This window comes from Macaca mulatta, chromosome 6 (genome assembly GCF_049350105.2).
Source record: "Macaca mulatta isolate MMU2019108-1 chromosome 6, T2T-MMU8v2.0, whole genome shotgun sequence".
Lineage (NCBI taxonomy): Eukaryota > Metazoa > Chordata > Mammalia > Primates > Cercopithecidae > Macaca > Macaca mulatta.
The window spans coordinates 122,492,571-122,513,926 of record NC_133411.1 but is presented as its reverse complement, the minus strand read 5'-3'; the positions used below and the strand labels follow the sequence as shown (position 1 = coordinate 122,513,926).

The window sequence follows — 21,356 nt, the reverse complement described above, 5'->3', positions numbered from 1 at the left end:
TGCTTCTTTGTACAGGTCCCTGATCTCATTCCTCCTGACTGGGTAAGACCTCAGAACAGGAGCCTCTAGTCACCTCCTACAGGTGTATGCGGGCCAGCAATAGGTCAATAACCCCCTGGGACAGAACTTCCAGAAGAAGGAGCTGGCTTCCATCTTTGCTGTTTTGCAGACTTCACTGGTGATACCTCCAGGTATGGGGAAAAACTGAGGCAACTGAAGTCCAGAGGGGAGCCCCAGCAAACCACACCAGCCCCATGGTACAATGGCCTGACTCTAAAAGAAAAACAAACAGAAAACAAAAACAACATCAACAGAAAAGACTCCACAAAAACCTCATTCAAAGGTCAGCATCCTCAAAGATCAAAAGTAGATAAGACCACAAAGGTGAGAAATAATGCAAAAATGCTGAAAACTCAAAAAGCCAGAATGCCTCTTCTCCTCCAAATGATTGTGATACCTCTCTAGCAAGGGCACAGAACTGGGCTGAGGCTGAGATGGCTGAAATGACAGAAGTAGGCTTCAGAAGGTGGGTAATAACAAACTTCGCTGAGCTAAAGAAACATGTTGTAATCCAATGCAAAGAAGCTAAGAATCATGATAAAACAATACAGGAGCTAATAGCCAGTTTAGAGAAGAACATAACCAACCTGATGGAGCTGAAAAACACAACATGAGAACTTCACAATGCAATCAAAAGTATCAATAGCAGCATAGACCAAGCAGAGGAAAGAATCTCAGAGCTTGAAGACTATCTTTCTGACATAAGACAGGCAGACAAGAATAGAGAAAAAAGAACGAAAAACAAATGAACAAAACCTCTGAGAAATATGGGATTATTTAGAGTGACTGAACCTACAACTGACTGGGATAGCCAAAAAATACCAGAGAATAGAACCAAGTTGGAAAACATACTTTAGGATATCATTCAGGAGAACTTCCCTAACCTAGCAAGACAGGCCAACATTCAAATTCTGGGAATCCAGAGAACCCTAGTATAATACTCCATGAGAAGATCAACCCCAAGACAAAAAACCATCAGATTCTCCAAGGTCTAAATTAAAGAAAAAATGTTAAGGGCGGCCAGAGAGAAAGGCCAGGTCACATATAAAGGGAAGCCCAACAGACTAACAGTAGTCTCTGAGGAAATCTTACAAGCCAGAAGAGAATGGGGGCCGATATTCAACACTCTTAAAGAATTCCAACCCAGAATTTCATATCCAGTCAAACTAAGCTTTATAAGTGAAGGACAAATAAGATCCCTTTCAGACAAGCAAATGCTGAGGATATGTGTCACCACCAGGCCTGCCTTGCAAGAGCTCCTGAAGGAAACACTAAATATGAAAGGGAAAAACCATTACTAGCCACTACAAAAACACATGGAAGTACACAGACCAGTAACACTATGAAGCAACCACATAAACAAATCTGCAAAATAATCAGCTAGCATCATGATGACAGAATCAAATTCACACATAATAATACCTAACCTTAAAAGTAACCTTAAATGTAAACGGGGTAAATGCCCCAATTAAAAGGCACAGAATGGCAAACTGGATAAAGAGCCAAGACCCATGGGTATGCTGTCTTCAAGAGACCCATCTCACATGCAAAGTCACACATAGGCTCAAAAGAAAGGGAAGGAGGAAAATTTACCAAGCAAATGGAAAACAGAAAAAGGCAGTGGTTGTAATCCTAGTTTCTGATGAAACACACTTTAAACCAATAAAGATCAAAGAAGGGCATTACACAGTGGTAAAGACTTCAATTCAACAGAGAACTAATGATCCTAAATATACATGCACCTAATACAGGAGCACCCAGATTCATAAAACAAGTTCTTAGAGACCTAGAAAGAGACTTAAACTCCCATACAATAATAGTGGGAGACTTTAACACCCCACAGACAACATTAGACAGATTATCAAGACAGAAAATTAATAAAGATATTCAGGACCTGAACTCAGATCAAGTGGATCTGACAGATATCTACAGAACTCTCTACCCAAAAACAAGACGAGAATATACATTCTTCTCATCACCACATGGCATTTACTCTAAAATTGACCATATAATTGGAAGTAAAACACTCTTCAGCAAATGTAAAAGAAGTAAAATCATAACAGTCTATCAGACCACAGCACAATCAAATGAGAACACAAGACTAAGACATTCACTCAAAACCACACAACTACATGGAAACTGAACAACCTGCTTTTGAATGACTCTTGGGTAAATAATGAAATTAAGGCAGAAATCAAGAAGTTCTTTGAAACTAATGAGAACAAAGAGACAATGTACCACAATCTCTGGGACACAGTTAAAACAGTGTTAAGAGGGAACTTCACAGCACTAAATGAACACATCAAAAAGCTAGAAAGATTTCAAGTTAACAACCTAACATCTCAATTTAAAAAATTAGAGAACCAAGAGCAAACAAACCCAAGCTAGCAGAAGTCATGAAATAACTAATATCAGAGCAGAAGTGAAGGAGATAGAGACAGGAAAAATCCTCCAAAAAATCAGCAAATCAAAAAGCTGGTTCTTTGTAAAAATCAATAAAACAGACTGCTAGCTAGATTAATAAAGAAGAAAAGAGAGAAGAATAAAATAGATACAATAAAAAATGATACAAGGGATCTCACCACTGACCCCACAGGAATACAAACTACCATCATAGAATACTATAAACGCCTCTATGCAAATAAACTAGAAAATCTAGAAGAAAGAGATAAATTCCTGGACACATACATACTCCCGAGACTGAACCAAAAAGAAGCTGAATCCCTGAATAGACCAATAACAAGTTCTGAAATTGAGGCAGTAATAAAGAGCCTACCAACCAAAAAAAGCCCGACCAGATGGATTTACAGCTGAATTCTACCAGAAATACAAAGAGGAGCTGATACCCTTTCTTTTGAAACTATTGCAAACAACTGAAAAGGAGGGACTCCTCCATAACTCATTCTGTAAGACCAGCATCATCCTGATACCAAAGCCTGACAGAGATACAACAAAAAAAGAAAACTTCAGGCCAATATCCCTGATGAATATCAATGCAAAAATTCTCAATAAAATACGGGCAAACCAAATACAGCAGCACATCTAAAGGCTTGTCCACCACAATCAAGTTGGCTTCATCCCTGGGATGCAAGGATGGTTCAACATATGCAAATCAATAAATGTAATTCATCACATAAACAAATCTAAAGACAAAAATCACATAATCATCTCAATAGATGCAGAAAAGGCCTTCAATAAAGTTCAACATCCCTTCGTATTATAAACTCCCAATAAACTAGGTGGTGAAGGAACATATCTCAAAATAATAAAAGCTATTTATGACAAACCCACAGCCAATATCATACTGAATGGGCAAAAGCAGGAAGCATTCCCCTTGAAAACTGTCACAAGACAAAGATGTCCTCTCTCACCGCTCTTACTCAACACAGGATTGGAAGTTCAGGCCAAGGAAATCAGGCCAGAGAAAAAAATAAAGAGTATTCAGTCCAGGTGGGTGCAGTGGCTCGTGCCTATAATCCAGCACTTTGGGAGGCCAAGGTGGCAGATCGCTTGAAGTCAGGAGTTTGAGACCTGCCTGGCCAACATTGTGAAATGTTATCTCTACTAAAAATACAAAAAACATTAGTGGAGTGTGGTGGCAGGCATCTGTAATCCCAGCTACTCCGGAGGCTGAGGCAGGAGAATCACTTGAACCCAGAAGGCAGAGGTTGCAGTGAGCTGAGATCATGCCGCTGCACTCCAACCTGGGCGGCAGAGTGAGCTTCCATCTCAAAAAAAAGAAAGCATATTTAAATAGGAAAAGAGGAAGTCAAACTATCTTTGTTTGTAGTTGACATGATCATACATCTAGAAAACCCATTGTCTCAGTCCAAAAGCTTCTTAAGCTGATAAGCAACTTCAGCAAAGTCTCAGGATATAAAATCAATGTGCAAAAATTGCTAGCATTCCTATATACCAACAACAGGCAAGCAGAGAGCCAAATCATGAATGAACTGACATTCACAATTGCTACAAAAAGAATAAAATACCTAGGAAAAGGCCAAGCATGGTAGCTCATGCCTGTATTTGCAGCACTTTAGGAGGCTGAGGCAGGCAGATGGATCACCTTGAGGTCTGGCGTTCAAGATCACCCTGCCCAACATGGTGAAACCCTGTCTCTAGTAAAAATACAGAAATTAGCCAGGCATTGTGGCACGTGCCTATAATTCCAGCTACTCAGGAGTCTCAGGCAGGAGAATTGCTTGAACCCAGGAGGTGGAGGTTGCAGTGAGCTGAGATTGTGCCACTGCACTCCAGCCTGGGTGACAGAGCAAGACTCCATCTCAAAAACATGAAATAATATAAAATAAAATAAAATACCTAGGAATATAGCTAATAAGGGAAGTGAAGGACCTCTTCAAAGAGAGCTACATATACTGCTCAAATAAATCAGAGAGGACATAAACAAATGGAAAAACATTCCAAGTTCATGGATAGGAACAATCAATATCATGAAAATGGCCATACTGCCCAGAGAAAGTTACAGATTCAATGCTACTCCCATTATACTACCACTGACATTCTTCACAGACTTAGAAGAAATGATTTCAAAATTCGTATGGAACCAAAAAAAGAGATAATATAGCCAAGATAATCCTAAGCAAAAAGAACAAAGTTGAGGCATCACACTACCTGACTTCAAACTATACTACAGGGCTACATTAGCCAAGACAGCATGGTACTGGTACAAGAACACACACACAGAACAGTGGAACAGAATAGAGAACTCAGAAATAAGACCACACACCTACAACCACCTAATCTTCGACAAACCTGACAAAAACAAGCAACGAGGAAAGGACTCCTTATTTAACAAATGGTGCTGAAAGAACCGGCTAGCTATATGCAGAAAATTGAAACTGAGCCTCTTCCTAACACCTTCTACAAAAACTAACTCAAGATGGATTAAAGACTTAAATGTAAAACCCTAAACCATAAAAACCCTAGAAGAAAATTTAGGCAATACCATTCAGGGCATAGGCACAGACAAAAACACCAAAAGCAATTGCAACAAAAGCAAAAATTGACAAATGGGATCTAATAAACTAAAGAGTTTCTGCACAGCAAAAGAAACAACTATCACCATAGGAAACAGAATGGGAGAAAATTTTTGCAATCTATCCATCTGACAAAGGTCTAATATCCAGAGTCTACAAGGAACTTAAGCAAATTTACAAGAAAAAACAACCCATTAAAAAGTGGGCAAAGGACATCAACAGACACTTCTCAAAAGAAGACGTACATGTGGCCAACAAACATGAAAAAAAGCTCAACATCACTGATCATTACTGAAATGCAATTCAAAACCACAATGAGATACCATCTCATGCCAGTCAGAATGGTTATTATTAAAAATTCAAAAAACAACATGCTGGTGCGGTTGCGGAGAAAAAGGAACACTTTTACACTACTGGTGGGAGTGTAAATTAATTCAACCACTGTGGGAGACAGCAGGGTGATTCCTCAAAGACCTAGAGGCAGAAACACCATTTCTGGGTAAATACCCAAAGGAATATAAATCATTCTATTATAAAGACACGTACACTTGTATGTTCAGTGCATTCACAATAGCAAAGACATGCCCATCAATGATAGGCTAGATAAAGAAAATATGGTACATATACACCATGGGATACTATGCAGCCATAAAAAGGAATGAGATCATGCCCTTTGCAGGGACATGGATGGAGTTGGAAGCCATTATCCTCGGCAAACTAATGCAGGAACGAAAAACCAAACACTGCATGTTCTTACTTATAAGTGGGAGCTGAATGATGAGAACATACGGACACAGAGAGGGGAACAACACACACTGGGGCCTGCTGGGGGTGTGTGGTAGTGGGGAGGAAGAACATCAGGAAGAATAGCTAATGGACATTGGCCTTGATAGATACATGATGGCATGATCTGTGTAGCAAACCACCATGGCACATGTTTACCTATGCAACAAACCTGCACATCTTGCACATGTATCCCTGAACTTAAAAATAAAAGTTAAAGGAAAAAACTGCATTATGCCACTTGTGTGATACACTATTTTGCAGTCATTAATATAAAATGCTAAAAATATTTTTGATATCTCTGTAATGAAAATAACAAAATACAAAATAACAGTTTGGGTGACATAATTTAAAATACGTAAACATGTAGAAAAAATGTAACATTAAAAAGTGTTAGCATGAGAAAAGTGAGATTATGGGTGGCTATCATTATTTCTTTTACAATTACCTTTATTTATGTTAAACTATCATTTAAATTCAAGTGGAAAAGAAAAATTTCTTCCCAACAGCAAGATTAATAAAAAATGCACATATCAACATCGAGTTACCTTATAAATTTCAAAAACAGTAGTATAACTTAGTATTTCCTAATTAGTCTTAGTATATCAAAATAGAGCTGCTACTATATAAATTTTTATAATTTCATCATTTGGTTTAGTAAAAAAAAACCAAAAAATTCATTTCAAATAGATTTTTATTTCCTTCATAATACACTTACCTCTAAAGGACGAAGGTTCCTGAAGAGCATTACTTGCCAATCTAGCTGGTCCACAGAATACCAATATAGTGACAGGTGTCACTGCTGAACAACATCTAATATTAGCTATTCTATGGGCTCTGGTCATTTCATCATAAATAAGCCAATCCGTGGGCAGTGCCTTAATTGCTGCAGCTTGGCCATTGGCTGGAGGAATCTATTAAGAAAATAAATTTTAAAAAATTGTTAATTGTGTTTATCACCTAGTTTACTGGAAATACTTGTAAACTGTAAAAAGTCTCTCAGCGAAATAGATGATGCATATTGGTATCTAAGCAAAAATTAAAACAAGTCATTGCTCATGTAGTTTGTACAAAAATACTCATTACTTAACACGTTACCTTTTCCAACTCTAAGATTTATAAGTGTTGTTCCAATATTATATATATACACACACACATATATATACACACACACATATATACACACATACACATACATATATATATAAAACTTACTAATTTCTTAAAGCAGGCAGGTATTTGGAGCATTTTTCATTGATAGTCAACTGCCTAAATTAGTTTCACCTCAAAACCCAAGAGCATTCAAAATATTTTACCTTTTTATATTGAGGCTGACTGAGAACTGAAGCAGGATGAAATCGTACTTTTTTCTCCTTTGGCCCTGTCAACACTAGATTCTCTCTGTCCACATGGACTAAATTAGGATACATGCCTGCCACCAATGCAGCTTTAACGACAGCCCAATTCTCAGAGTTTGTGTTAACATCTCGAATGTCACCACCACCTCGTGCTCTAACAAAACCTAGAGAGAGGAAAAAAAACCACACCAACTTTTTCAATTTGCAAAAGATATTTTTGTGTATTTTTTCCAAAAACTTGTACAATTCATATAAATGTTGTGATATTCAAATTTCACAACAATTAATAGAATCTCCTCTGGAAATTGTTTAAAATATGAACCACCACCCCCGCCCCCGCCAAAATAGATACAGAACCAACATTCTAGGGAAGTGTAGATCTGCTCAGGTTGGAGTAAGTATAAGAATCATTGGGGGCTTAAATTTTTTTAAATGCACATTCTTGCAATACAGTTCTTCATAATCTGCTGCCAGAACAAACTAAATTCATAGCTGGAAACCCAAACCATTCTTCTGATTGTTATTAACTACATTTTGGTTACGATAGATACTAATTCTGTAGATGAAGTCAAGTAAATATATGGTAATTTTTGCTTGAGTTTCAAAAGTCCTTCATATTTCCTCACGTTCAAGTCAACTCTTAAATTCTGTGGTTCATTCTTTATATTACTTTGGCACTTCAGCTAACCCATGAATCCAGGCTCCGGTACTTTTCTTCTGACTATCACATCAATTTTTTTTTTTTTGCTACTCAAAAAAGCAATTCTAAAAGGTAATAGCAATACTAGCATCCTCTTAAAAAAAAAAAAAAAAAAAAAAAAAAAAAAAAAAAACAGTGACTTCAAGTATTACCAGTCATTTTTGTATTCCACAAATATGAAGAGCAGCATTCATATCAATTTTTTAAAATTTATATTTCACAGAACTAAATAAGTATTCATTAATGGTGATAAAAGAAAATAACTATAAGATCTAAATTGATCTCTGCCAAGAAATATAAATTGTTCATGGCCAACAGTATCAAAAGGGCATAGATGCTGTCCCTAGGTTTCTCAAATACACCTCCTGCAATAGCCTTTTTTTCATCAACAAGCAAAAGTTGAAGACATATAGAAGTCTACAAATCATGCATGAATATAAGATGTACAACATGATAATGTCATAAAAATAATAGATAGCATCTGTTAACATAAGAAATACTGTAAAATATGGGCAGGGTACTCTCAGTAACTTAAATAGGCTCTTTGAGGGAAAACTTTACCTGATGCTCTAAGCTGACCAAGCAACTGCGTTCTCATGCCTATGATTATTTCCATAGTAGCCTGTGAAAGAAAATTCTTTTCACAAAAGGCTCGCTCCCACCCATCACTTCGTGCTTTTTGCCAGGCCTATAAAAAGAGAATAATTGCATAACAAGACACATTTACTAACCACTTCTTAGTGAGGCAACAAAGTTACTACAAATCACTATATGAATTCCTCAAGGTCAATTTGCTTTATTCTAATTATTCTATAAAACCTAAGACTTTATGATTAAATAATATTTATCATTAATTTACACTCAAATAAGCCATTGAGTTTATAAAATCTCAATGAGAACTAAGTGTCAAGTAGCCTAAATGACGAACAATGTAAAAATATTTGCCTTCTCAGATGCATCTGCTAATTTTATTCTACAAAAGTGTAGGAGGTTTTCAACTAAGGCTTCATAACACTTATATCTAAGAATCATGCCACTCTTGTACTCCAAAAAATAATCTCTATGTCAACCCTGGAATCTACCTAAGAATGGAAAGTAGGATTTCTATAAATCATCTATATGTAGTATAAAAAGCTCTCCTTTGTGAAAAGGTTCTCTTGCTTTGGAATATATATAACTAAAAGACTGAAGCAATAATTTATTCTCTCTGCTTTTGAAGGAGCTGGGAGAAAAGCAAAGAACAGACAGAAATTCTACTCTAAATCTCCCTCTACTTCTCACTCAACTAATCTACTATAATATATGGTATTTAATATACCAAATTAATAACAATGAGTCATCCATTGATCGATAATACAAAAGAGCTTGTAATTATTTTTGAAAATCATATATGTGTTGAAAAAATCTTTTATGTCTGAAAAAGAGTACTTCTGCATAAACAAAGTTAGATTTTTAAAAGATATGGCCAGACATGGTGGCTCACACCTGTAATCCCAGCACTTTGGGAGGCCAAAGCTGGCAGATCACTTGAGGTCAGGCATTTGAGACCAGCCTGGCCAATGTAGTGAAATCCTCTCTCTACTAAAAATACAAAAATTAATGGCCAGGCGCGGTGGCTCAAGCCTGTAATCCCAGCACTTTGGGAGGCCGAGACAGGCGGATCACGAGGTCAGGAGATCGAGACCATCCTGGCTAATATGGTGAAACCCCGTCTCTACTAAAAAAATACAAAAAAACTAGCCGGGCGAGATGGCGGGCGCCTGTAGTCCCAGCTACTCGGGAGGCTGAGGCAGGAGAATGGCGTGAACCCGGGAGATGGAGCTTGTAGTGAGCTGAGATCCGGACACTACACTCTAGCCTGGGCGACAGAGCGAGACTCCGTCTCAAAAACAAAACAAAACAAAAATTATCTAGGCATAGTGGTGGGTTCCTGTAATCCCAGCTACTTGGGAAGCTGAGGAAGTAGAATTGCTTGAACAGGGGAGGCTGAGGTTGCAGTGAACTGAGACTGTGCCACTGCACTCCAGCCTGGGTGACAGAGCGAGATTCTGTCTCAAAAAAAAAAAAAAAAAGAAGTATAGACACTTTCTACATTCAAGATTTAAGGATAAATACAATGCCTATGTTTTCAAGAAATAACATATTCTTCCCCACATATCTGAAATTCTAAATTACATTTATCTTCCCCAGGATCCTATTTTCCCTATCTTTTCTTTCCTCTTTCCTCAACTTCCCATTACTATCATCTTAAAGGTTTTTAAGTGACTTTTGTATTTTGCTTTACAAAATTAAGTTCTCAGCATAGTGTCTTGAGCACACAAGAAAGAACTCTAAGAAAAATCGATAGACATTAAATTCAATATAATTTTCTTATAAGCTTTGTTCTATGTACTTTAAATAGTATACAGTATTTCTTAACTAAAATTTTAGAACACTGCTTGCCCAAGACATGATTTAAAGAAACCTGGTAATGGAAGCATAAATATAAATAAATATATATACAAATACACACATATATTCCTATAAGGAGAAAATGAGAAAAAAAGAGCAAAACTCTTTTAACATAATAACAGCAAGAAGGTATTTTTCAGGACTATTAATGTGACTTCACAATGAAACAAAATTAATGCAATTTTAAAATTTATAAATTGTTTTTAAAATTCCTACATTTGCCCCAGAAATGTGTTTAACCAGCAACATTTTCAGAAATAAAATGACAGTAATAGTACCTGGAATGCTCTGAGAAGTGCCATATGGTCACTGAAAGCTCCCGCAGTAAAACGTTTCCTACAAAGCATAGCTGCACGTTTTTGAGAGGCCTGAGTAGGTAGCACAAAAGGATCTCGATAAGCTAGTGTACAAGCAATTGTAAGGATGGGGTCCAGACACTTTAAAACAACAGCACACAGGACCATTTTACCAAGATGTGGTTCTACTGGCAAGTCAGCCAAATGATACCCAAGTTCAGTCAGATCTTCCCATGTATCCATTGCATCTATTGTCTAAGTAAAAGGAGACAGAACAGATTTTGACATGAGCAAACACTATGTTTAATCAAACCACATAATTAAAAACCCCTAAATAAGAGAGAAGAATACAGATTTTCTTTTGCTACATCTCATAAAAATATATTTTGTTTCTAACACACTATATAAAAGAACTATACCTAATGTTTTATACATGACGGTATTAAAGTACATGATCATTTAAGATAATTGTTTAAAAGTACAAAATTAGTTTATCTGGACACACGTAGTAGGACAAGAAGAAAAAAATAATTATACAAAATTAGTTAAGACATATTTTCATTTAGTTTAAAATTTCAAGTAAAAACGTCAAGTAAAATAAAACTATGAAGACACCAACCTTAAGCATTTGTACAGCATTCCTTACAATTAAAGCTGGTGGAGGTTCAGGAGCTTTCATAAGAAAATCAGCAATGGGACAATTAACTGGGGCTAACAGCTTGGTATGTAAGCAAAGTTCCTATAAACCAAAACAGTAAATAATTTTTTAAAATTAAAAAGAATACTAACCTAAACATTTAAAGAAATCATGGGAACTATAGTTCCCAAACACAGACTAATAGAGTCTCTGATCAGAATGAACAGTAGAAGGAACAATGTCTTTCTGTAAAAGATGAGCTCATACTTTGCCCTAGATGCCAGAACCTTAATACCTTCCTCAATCAACTTATACAAAGATTGCCATTGCTCCCATTGGCAACATCTCCTCACACTGTTCTTACACATAACATTCATAGTCACTGTCCAAAAAAAAAAAAAAAATTTTCCCCTTTATACTTACTACATTCTAGAATATTTTATCTACTCAGCAAATATTTAAGTGCTTGCTAGGTGCAAGGCCCTGTGCAAATTGGAGAAAAAGAAGGGGACAGAAGGAAGTGTCCATTCTCATTGAGTTTACACTGTAATGTGAATAGCAGACCTTAAAGAATTAATTATATAATTACTTAATTACAACTATCATCAGTGCTATGAAGGCTATAGGGAGCTAAAGTAAATATGACTTAATTAAGTTCAGAAAAGGGTGGGAGAGGCAGACCATGCGAAGTTACAGATAGTTTTCCTGAAGAAAGACACTTAAAACTAAGATGTAAAGATTGAGTAGGAGTAACCATAAAAGGAATAAGGGGAAGGAATCTAAGGAGACAGCAGATACATGTGAAAGCCTTACGGCAGAAGGAAAAAAGATGTGCTTGAGAAACTAAAACCAATGGTGTAAGAGAGGATAAATAACAAGAAATCACCTATTCCTGCCTGTGACTGGAGACACAGGCAGGAACAGCTAATTCACGCTCTTGTTAAGAATTCTGAATTTTATCCCAGGAGGAAAGGAAAATCACACATAAGCATTGGGAAGTGAGAAATCATCTTAGGTATATGGATGCTTAACACATTATCCTGCCTCTCTTTAAGGGTTTGAAAGCCAGCATTAGCCAAACACACTAAAGAATCAAATGAATGCATTCTGTTAATCTTCCCTAGAAGTTACAGGGTCTGGCTGTTCCATCAAGTTAGAAAACTTAAAACACACACACACAACACAATTAACAGAGGTCAGAAAATCTCAGTGAACTCAGTTCTAAAACTACTAGATAATCTCAGCATCTTATACTGAGATTTGGGTATTATCTTTTGGACCTTAAGTAATTTGTTTTCTAATCCCTCTGAGAATTTAAAAGGTGAACACTATATAGTTGAAACTCATAAAATGCTGCATTAAAAAAATATGGCCAGGCACGGTGGCTCACACCTGTAATCTCAGCACTTGTGGGAGGCTGAGGCGGGTGGATCATGAGGTCAGGAGTTCGAGACGAGCCTGGTCACGACGGTGAAACCCCGTCTCTACTAAAAATACAAAAATTAGCCAGGCACGGTGGTGGGTGCCTGTAATCCCAGCTACTTGGGAGTCTGAGGCAGGAGAATCGCTTCAACCTGGGAGGTGGAGGTTGCAGTGAGCTGCGATTGCACCACTGCACTCTAGCCTGGGCAACAAAGCAAGACTCTGTCTCAAAAAAAAAAAAAAAAAAAAAATTTAAACTTTAAAACTGTACCATAATTTAAATACATTCAAGTGGTTCTTTAAAATTTTGAAGGTTTATGAATTAAATTTTCTTATATAGAAAAAATATTTCTGTTATACACATAGCCACCCTCCATAATATATATTGAATAATTTTGTTTTACAAATTGATTTTTTAAAGGCCTAATCCATAAAAGTTGAAATGGCCCCTCTCTTCCCTCACCCACAAAAATGCCTTTCATATTTAAATAAATTTTTACCTGTAATGGCATTCTCAAAAGTTCTGGAGTCTGAAATTCCAACATATTCTGGAATCGGAGTCTACTGAACAGACGAAAACAAATTCCAGGTCTACATCGCCCTGCCCTTAAAAATAAAATACAAGATTACGACTCAAACAAGGAATAAAGGCTATAATAAACTGTAAACACAATGTGATTTAGGAAACAGAAAAATGATCCAGGATCAGGACACCTGAGTTTAAATCCTTATTCTGTTTCTTATCCTCTATGAATCATTTTGGAAAGCATTTCACTAGTCTGGGACTCAATTATTTTGTAGACAGTGAGATTCATGAATGACACCTACCTGATATATCTTGTAGGGTTATGGCAAAAATCAAAAGAAATAGCATACATATGAAAGTGAGCAAAAAACTAAGTATGAATGAATACTGGTAATTTAAATTCAATCAATTTTACTGAGCTTATATCAAGCACTGTGTTCAGGCCCAGTGATTAGAGTTGTACAAACTATGCATTACACAGCTCCAAGGGAATGCCATTTATCCTGTCATCACAAAGACTTGTATAATATTCTATGAAGCAGCAGAAAAATACCTGGAAGAAAAGCAGTCTCCTAAAATCACCCAAAGTCACTATATCAGCTAATGGCAGGGCTAGCCATGCTAAGGGATAGAGATACAGAAATATTCTTGCCTTCATGGAGCTCACAACCCAGATAGGCAATCATCACTATACCACATTATAAGCGCTATAAAATCTGACATTACTGATCAATTCTTTCCTTCATCAAATACAAAAGGACTTCAAAAAGTTTGTGGAAAAATGGAATTAAAAGAGGAAAAAAAATAAAATTTCTCAACTATTAAGTTCAAGATACTTTTGTAAGTAATGACAGCAGCCATTTAGTCCTCCCTAAAGAACTGAAGGTCCAGGGAATGTAATTATGTCAATGAAGTTTTACATTACCCTAAGAAAAATTGGGGTCCTTTATAGGTATTTTAAGATTAGAAAATAAAAAGAATTCAGAAGGAGCCAAGCTAGGACTATAAGGTGGATGCCTAATGATTTCCCACCAAAACTCTCATAAAATTGCCCTTGAGAGGAATGAGCAGGAGCAGTGCTGTGGTGGAGAAGGACTTTCTAATGAAGTTTTCCTATGGGTTTTCATGCTAAAGCTTTGGCTAACTCTCTCAAAACACTGTCATAATAAGCAGAAGTTACTGTTCTTTGGCCCTCCAGAAAGACAATAAGCAAAATGCCTTGCGCATCCCAAAAAACTGTTGCCATGACCTCCAGTCTGCTTTTGCTTTGACTGGACCACTTCTACCTGTTGGTAGTCACTACTTTGATTGTGCTTTGTCTTCAGGATCATACTAGTAAAGCCATGGTTCATCTTCTGTTACAATTCTTTCACGAAATGCTTCAGGATCTTGCTTCCAATTGTTTAAAATTTCCATTGAAAGCTCTGCTCTTGTCTGCAGCTGATCTAGAGGCGATGGTTTTGGCACCTATCAAGTGGAAAGTCTCCTCAACTTTTAATTTTTCAACCAACACTGGGTAACCTGAACCAACTGTGATGTTTATAGTGTTGGCTATTTTTATGCTGTGAATTGTTGGTCCTCTTCAACTAGGGCACAAATGAGATTTTTTTTTCCTCACAAATGACATGGATGGTCTGCTGCTATGGGCTTTATCTTTAATATCATCTCGTCCCTTCTTAAAATGAGTTATCCATTTGTAAACTGCTGATTTCTTCAGGGCACTGTCACCATAAATGTGCTATTTGCTCTTACTTCAACTTTAGAAGAATTCATGTTGCTCTTATAGGGGCTTTTTTCAAACTGATGTCTTATCTTTCTTAGTGCTTTAAATGAGATCCTGCTCAGATATATTATAACAAGTTAATATGAGTTTATTCTGGTGCAAAAAAATGTTGAACTCGATGCATAATTTTTTCATAAGATGTATTTTCCATAAAGTTTTTGAAGGCCCCTTATACCTCCCTACACTATTCCCTTCAGCCTCTGACTTATCCAGGCTCCTCTGAGAGATTTCTATATTTGCCCAGTCTTTAAATGTTTATGGGTCCTCTGAGATTGAACCCTCAGCCATCTGTTCTTCTTACACTACCCTCTCCCCTGAAGTAACTTTAATTATATTCATAACCTCAATTTCCATCTGTATTATATCTTCTTATCCTAATTCTAGGCCTATACTTCAGAAACTTCTTAGACAGCTCCACTTAGATTTTTTTTTTTTTTTTTTTTTTTTTGAGACGGAGTCTTGCTCTGTCACCCAGGCTAGAGTGCAATGGCGTGGTCTCGGCTCACTGCAGCCTCCGCCTCCCAGGTTCAAGCAATTCTCCTGCTTCAGCCTTCCAAGTAGCTGGGATTACAGGCGCCCATCCCGATGCAGGGCTAATTTTTGTATTCTTATTAGTGACAGGGTTTCACAGTGTTGGCCAGGCTGGTCTCGAACTGCTGACCTTGTGATCTGCCCGCCTCAGCCTCCCAATCCACTTAGATTTTCTACAGGCAACTCAAACTTAAAATAACCAAAAATTAATTATTCTCCCCAGTAAAAACACTCTTCCCGCACCCACCCCCACGCAGGGCTAATTTTTGTATTTTTATTAGAGACAGGGTTTCACAATGTTGGCCAGGCTGGTCTCGAACTGCTGACCTTGTGATCTGCCCGCCTCAGCCTCCCAATCACTTAGATTTTCTACAGGCAACTCAAACTCAAAATAACCAAAAATTATTCATTCTCCCCAGTAAAAACACTCTTCCCATTTTCCCTATCTGACTATGGCACTACTGTTCAATTTTCTAAGATAGAAACCTGGATGACATCCTTAACTCCACTCTCTTCCTTACCCCTCACCCCCTACATACACAATCAATCACCAACATTACTTTCTTTGGTATCTCTTGAATTAATTATCTATTTATTTTTATTTCATCTCTACCTTATTATAGGAAAGTACTAATGAAGGAGCCTCCTACTGGGTCCTCCTACCATCATTTTTGTCTCTGCCAATCCATTCTTCAGAGAGCTGAACGGATACTATAATCATGTTATCCCATTGTTTATTTTCTTAAAAAAGAGAGAAAACTCAAAATGGTCCTTAAGAACTTGTCTCCAACTTTCAGCTCATTTTTCACTATTCTCTAAACTAAATTCCATCCAAATATCCTTCCTATTCACTCTTGCCTTTAGGCAAATAAGTATACTTGGTTATACTTTCCCTCTGCCTTTTGGAAATGGCTTTCCGCAACTCCCCCTTTATTCACAATTGTCTCAGATTCAATCTTAACAACTCGGGAAACATCCAGTTGTAGCACAGATAACACTGTATTAAAATTGCTTAATTTACTCGACTCCCATATGGACTGCAACATCTGCCCTACCTCCAGCTTTACCTATCTGGCTATGGTTTATTGATCACTGTATCCATAATACGTGCAAAGGGAAGGCTTTTGATAAACATTTGTGGAAAAATGGCAATGAAAATTTTTACAGTTCTGGCCTTCATCTCCAATAATATATTATTTGTTATTTTATTTGTTTTTGAGACAGGGTCTGGCTCTGTTGCTCAGGCTGGAGTGGAGTGGTATGATCACAGCTCATGGCAGCTGCAGCCTCGACCTCCTAGGATCAAATTATCCTCCCACCTCAGCCTCCCAAGTAGGTAGGCCCACAGGCCTGTGCCACCACATCTAGCTAATTTTTAAATTTTTTGTAGAGACAAGGTCTCACTATGATGCCCAGGCTAGTCTCAGACTCTTAAGATTCAAGCGATCCTTCCACCTCAAGCTCCCAAAGTGCTAGGATTACAAGCATGAGCCACCACACCCAGCCTTACCTACAATAATATACTATTAATAGCATATAAGTCCAGCTTAATGTATCAAGCCACTATTGGTCATAAGAAAACAATTGACATAACAACAACAAAGCCCTCATGGGCACTCTATGAAGTTACAAGGTAAACAAATAATGCGTATGAGTCTTCAGTATATGAGGCATTCTTTTAAAGTCAGCATTTCATGTTTTCTTGCTAATTATAATAAAATGCAAGATAATTACTGAAAAGTCTTTTAATGTTATCTTTTGAAAATTAAAAAGTAACCCAAACACATAGTAAAATAACCAAATTACAAAAAAAAAATAAAATTGTCTCCTTACTCCAAGACCCCCACAAATCCTCCTTCTCAGAGTAAATAACCATTCATTGTTTTTTAATGTTTCTCCCAGACTTCTCGATGCATTTGTGTCGAAATACATACACAAATATACAAATATTTTTCTCACCACAAAAGATTACTTTTGTTCTATATCCTTTCAATTAACAATGCATCCTGAAAACTCATTCCACATAAGAACACATAGATCTACATTTTTCCTTTTAACAGCTACTTAGAAAGCCACTGTGTGGCTACAATTTATTTAATCACTTCAGTATTGATGGACACCACACTGTTCCCAGACTTTTCATTATTATAAACAATGCTTCAAAGAGCAGTCTTAAACATATATGTTTGCACACATGTGCAAGCATATTCAGGATAAATTATGAGAAGTGGAATCTATGGTGAAAGAGTAGATTTAGATAGTTTCAAATTACACTCTGGAGAAGTCACACCAATCTATACTCCCATCAGTAAAATATGAAAGTCTACTGGCCCATGTTTTTCCTCTATGCTGTACATACTGTTAAACATTTTCATCAATGCCCATCTGAGAGTCAAAAAATAATATCTCATTAATTTGCATTTATTTTGATACATATTAGGTAGTATATGTGAGGTTAATGTATTAGTAGAACATGCATATTTTTTATTTTGGTAAATTCCCTATTTGTGCCCTTTATCCATTTTAACTGGATAACTGGTCTTGAGTTGATTTCAAAGAGCTTTTTTATATGATAAGGAAATTAGCTCTTTGTCCTATATTGCATATGTTTAGCCTTTTTGGTTTTGTTTTTTAAGCTTCTTACATCTGAATGTACATTTAGGTAAAAGTTTTTAATTTTAACATAACCTAAATTCAACTTTTAAAGAAGTATTAAAATGGCTTGCTTTGCAAAAATAATATAAAAATTTTAACATGAAAACTATTATTTTATCAAAAGTGGAATATGTGATAAATGTGTAATACATATAAAAATGTTTCCATTTTACAGGCAATTGAATGAATATACATTAAATATACATTACCTGCCTTTCCGCTGTATGGCACTAGCTTTGGAAATCCATACCATTTTTAACATTGTAACAAAATTCAGAGCATCAAAGGATTTCTGTAATATTTAAACCATCTTTATGTTAGACTATAAAAGGTATTTAAAAGGTAATAGCAAGAAATGTTATCAACATATTTTAACATGCCAAGTTTAATTCAAGGTCCTCTCTTGATTAAATAATTAAAACAGCAATACTGATTTTTAATAAACCCTGATTTTCTGATTATAAACACACTAAGAAAAAAGGATTTAAAAACTAAACTCAGAAAAGCTGTAATAACTTTCCCATTCTGTGCTCTGCTGAGCTATCTGTTGCTCTCTGCCACAGTTGGATAATGGCAGCCAGCTCTCGTAAGACATCAAGATTGGAGAGAACTGACCTATTCCCTTGAGGTCATTTTCTATCAGATTTGCATCATTGTGAAGAATAAGAAGATCAAGGAAAGACATTTTCTGAAATACTTTTCAGGGACCTAACCTTGCGGAGTAAGAATAACCATCAATAACCTTATCCCAAAGAGAAATATTTTTAAACACTTCCACTTTACCTCCTGTTGAGCTACTAACAAAGTTAGCCTTTCCTGAATTTTACAATGAAGAAAGTAAAAAAGAACCATTATTAGCCACATACTTCTTCAAATAACCTATAGTGAAAATTTATTGTAGAGAAATACTTTAAAAAGAAATACAAGCCTAACTAGAACATATATTTCAGTCACTCGGTACTTATACTTTCCCTTTCATAAAATAACTGCAGAGAGCAAATAAAAATGTTTGCATAATAGTTTTTAAAATTTTTAGGAAACAAGCTTCTCATTTAGTTTTTAATATAACATTACATTTGTCAATTTTGTATGTTAAATAACTTTTGACACTACCCATGTTTAAATTTCAGTTACTTAATAAATAAATAACACCTAAAGGAACTTTCTAAAATATTCAAAACCCACTTTATCCACTTTAGGTAATTTTAGGGCAATAAAATCTGAATTTTCGTTGGCTCACCATTAAGATTTTTAAGTAAAATGTACGATTATATAAAAATAAAATTTATCCCATCTTTAGAGCATTCAATTATAATGCATATGGCCAATTTTTATAATAAAATTTTATTTTCTATAAAATATTCCTTCAAATTACATTGAAAACATTATAAGGCAATTAATTTTTTCACATTAAAAATGATGATTTATACTCACTAAATTTAGACATAATTTGCTTTCCACACATGAATCATATCTCTTCCCTTGAAAAATCAATTATCTTTCCCACTTTCATTTTTTCAGCAAATGTTATCTACCAAAAGTTAGGAACATGGACAATTGCTGTACTAAAAGGAAATAAATGCCTTTTTTTTTATATCAAAGGTTGGCAAACTTTTTGAAAAGAGCCAAATAGTAAATATTTTAGGCTTTGAGAGGGTCTCTGTTACAAATACTCCAATCTGCCTTGCAGTGTGAAAGCAGCAGCCATAGAGAAAAGGTAAAAGCAGACGTAGCTGAGTTCCAGTGAAACTTTTTTTACAAAAGCAAATGTTAAGTCCAATTTAGCTGCTGGTTATCTCATGGTTTATCTATTTCTTTGCTTTCTTTCAGCATGGTTCACTTGAGCTGAGTATCTTTTGAACACCTGCTATAGGTGAGGCACTAAAGATTTAATAGTGAACAAGGACATAATCCATGTCCATATGTAGAAGGAAAACATAAAAAATATGTAATCAAATTCCCATACTGTGTGACAACATTTTCCTGTAACTAACCAAACCCTTTATTTTCTTCCTAGTATTTGGTAGGCAGAGAAACATTTTTGTATACTTAGTTAAAATAACAAAAATTGATTTTATATACTGAATTATTTAAGGCAGAATATTTAGTAAAATCAATATTTAGTATGTTAAATTTATCTAGAACCAGACATTTTTCTTAAATTCTGCTTATAAAAGCACATGCTGGTCCAAGCTGTCTTGAGTAGTGGTAAAATTAAAAGAAAAATAACTAAATAATAAATAAAAGCATTTGTTGAAGTAGAACTTAATCTTCTCCACTTAAGTAAAACTACAACTTACCCATACATACCTCTTTCACCTTACCAGAATCAATAACAAAGACAACATCATTGACTGTGATGCTGGTTTCAGCAATATTGGTGGAAAGGATCTGCAACAAGATATTACTTTAAAGTTAATATAAAAACAGAAAAAATAACTAATAAAAATGTTAAAAAGGAGATTTTATGAAGCTTACTATTTTTCGAACACCTGCAGGTGGGTTTTTTAACACTTTCTTTTGATCAGATGTTTGCATGTTTGAATGAAGCATAAAAACTTGGTATCTGTTGACAATGAAAAGAGAAAATATACTCTAGGACCTGTCTGTTATTTTAAGCAACAGACATAAGGCTTTAGCCCTTACCTATGTGTACTGTCAGCAAACCGCTTGTCATCAAACAGGATGCGATCTCTCAGTCCAACAATTTCATCATATCCAGGCAGAAAAATTAGTACTGCACCTTGGGGAAGAATGACTTTTTAATATTAAATCTCATTGTGAAATCAGATGCAATCAACAGAATTATAAAAATCTGTATCACGTTTTCATGTACTGGTAAACTATCATAAGATGACATGAGATTATTTGCTTATTACTATCAGTGCAATTATATAAAAATTTGTACACTTAAAATATTAATTCTTGAAGTATATATTTTGCTCCAGTTCTTTTAGACAACACTTATTTACCAGCATCACAACTATGGCAGATATTGTATAGAAGATGCATGATCAAATCCAAGTCTACTTTTTCATCATCGAAACTATGATGATAAGCTTTCAGGAGCTCTCTGTCTTCAGCACTGAGGTCACTTCCATTTGTTTGAACCAGAGAACTTTCATCCAGATTTCCAAATTCCAGTGAAGCACTAAAA

The 21,356-nt window shown here is 35.7% G+C and overlaps 1 protein-coding gene across 4 annotated transcripts in view; it reads right to left on the bottom strand.

The window, feature by feature from the left end:
* Positions 1–21,356, bottom strand: part of YTHDC2 (YTH N6-methyladenosine RNA binding protein C2) — an 80,518-nt gene that overhangs the window by 20,038 nt on the left and 39,124 nt on the right. For all 4 annotated transcript variants that reach the window (XM_028849660.2, XM_028849661.2, XM_028849662.2 and 1 more), the window contains 11 exons: positions 21,172–21,350; positions 20,846–20,942; positions 20,678–20,765; positions 20,510–20,590; positions 18,409–18,491; positions 13,205–13,310; positions 11,265–11,384; positions 10,628–10,900; positions 8,460–8,586; positions 7,157–7,362; positions 6,559–6,754 (listed from right to left, as the gene is read on the bottom strand). In XM_028849660.2, the coding sequence (XP_028705493.2) occupies positions 6,559–6,754; positions 7,157–7,362; positions 8,460–8,586; positions 10,628–10,900; positions 11,265–11,384; positions 13,205–13,310; positions 18,409–18,491; positions 20,510–20,590; positions 20,678–20,765; positions 20,846–20,942; positions 21,172–21,350 (1,556 nt within the window). The remainder of the gene's footprint in view (positions 1–6,558; positions 6,755–7,156; positions 7,363–8,459; positions 8,587–10,627; positions 10,901–11,264; positions 11,385–13,204; positions 13,311–18,408; positions 18,492–20,509; positions 20,591–20,677; positions 20,766–20,845; positions 20,943–21,171; positions 21,351–21,356) is intronic.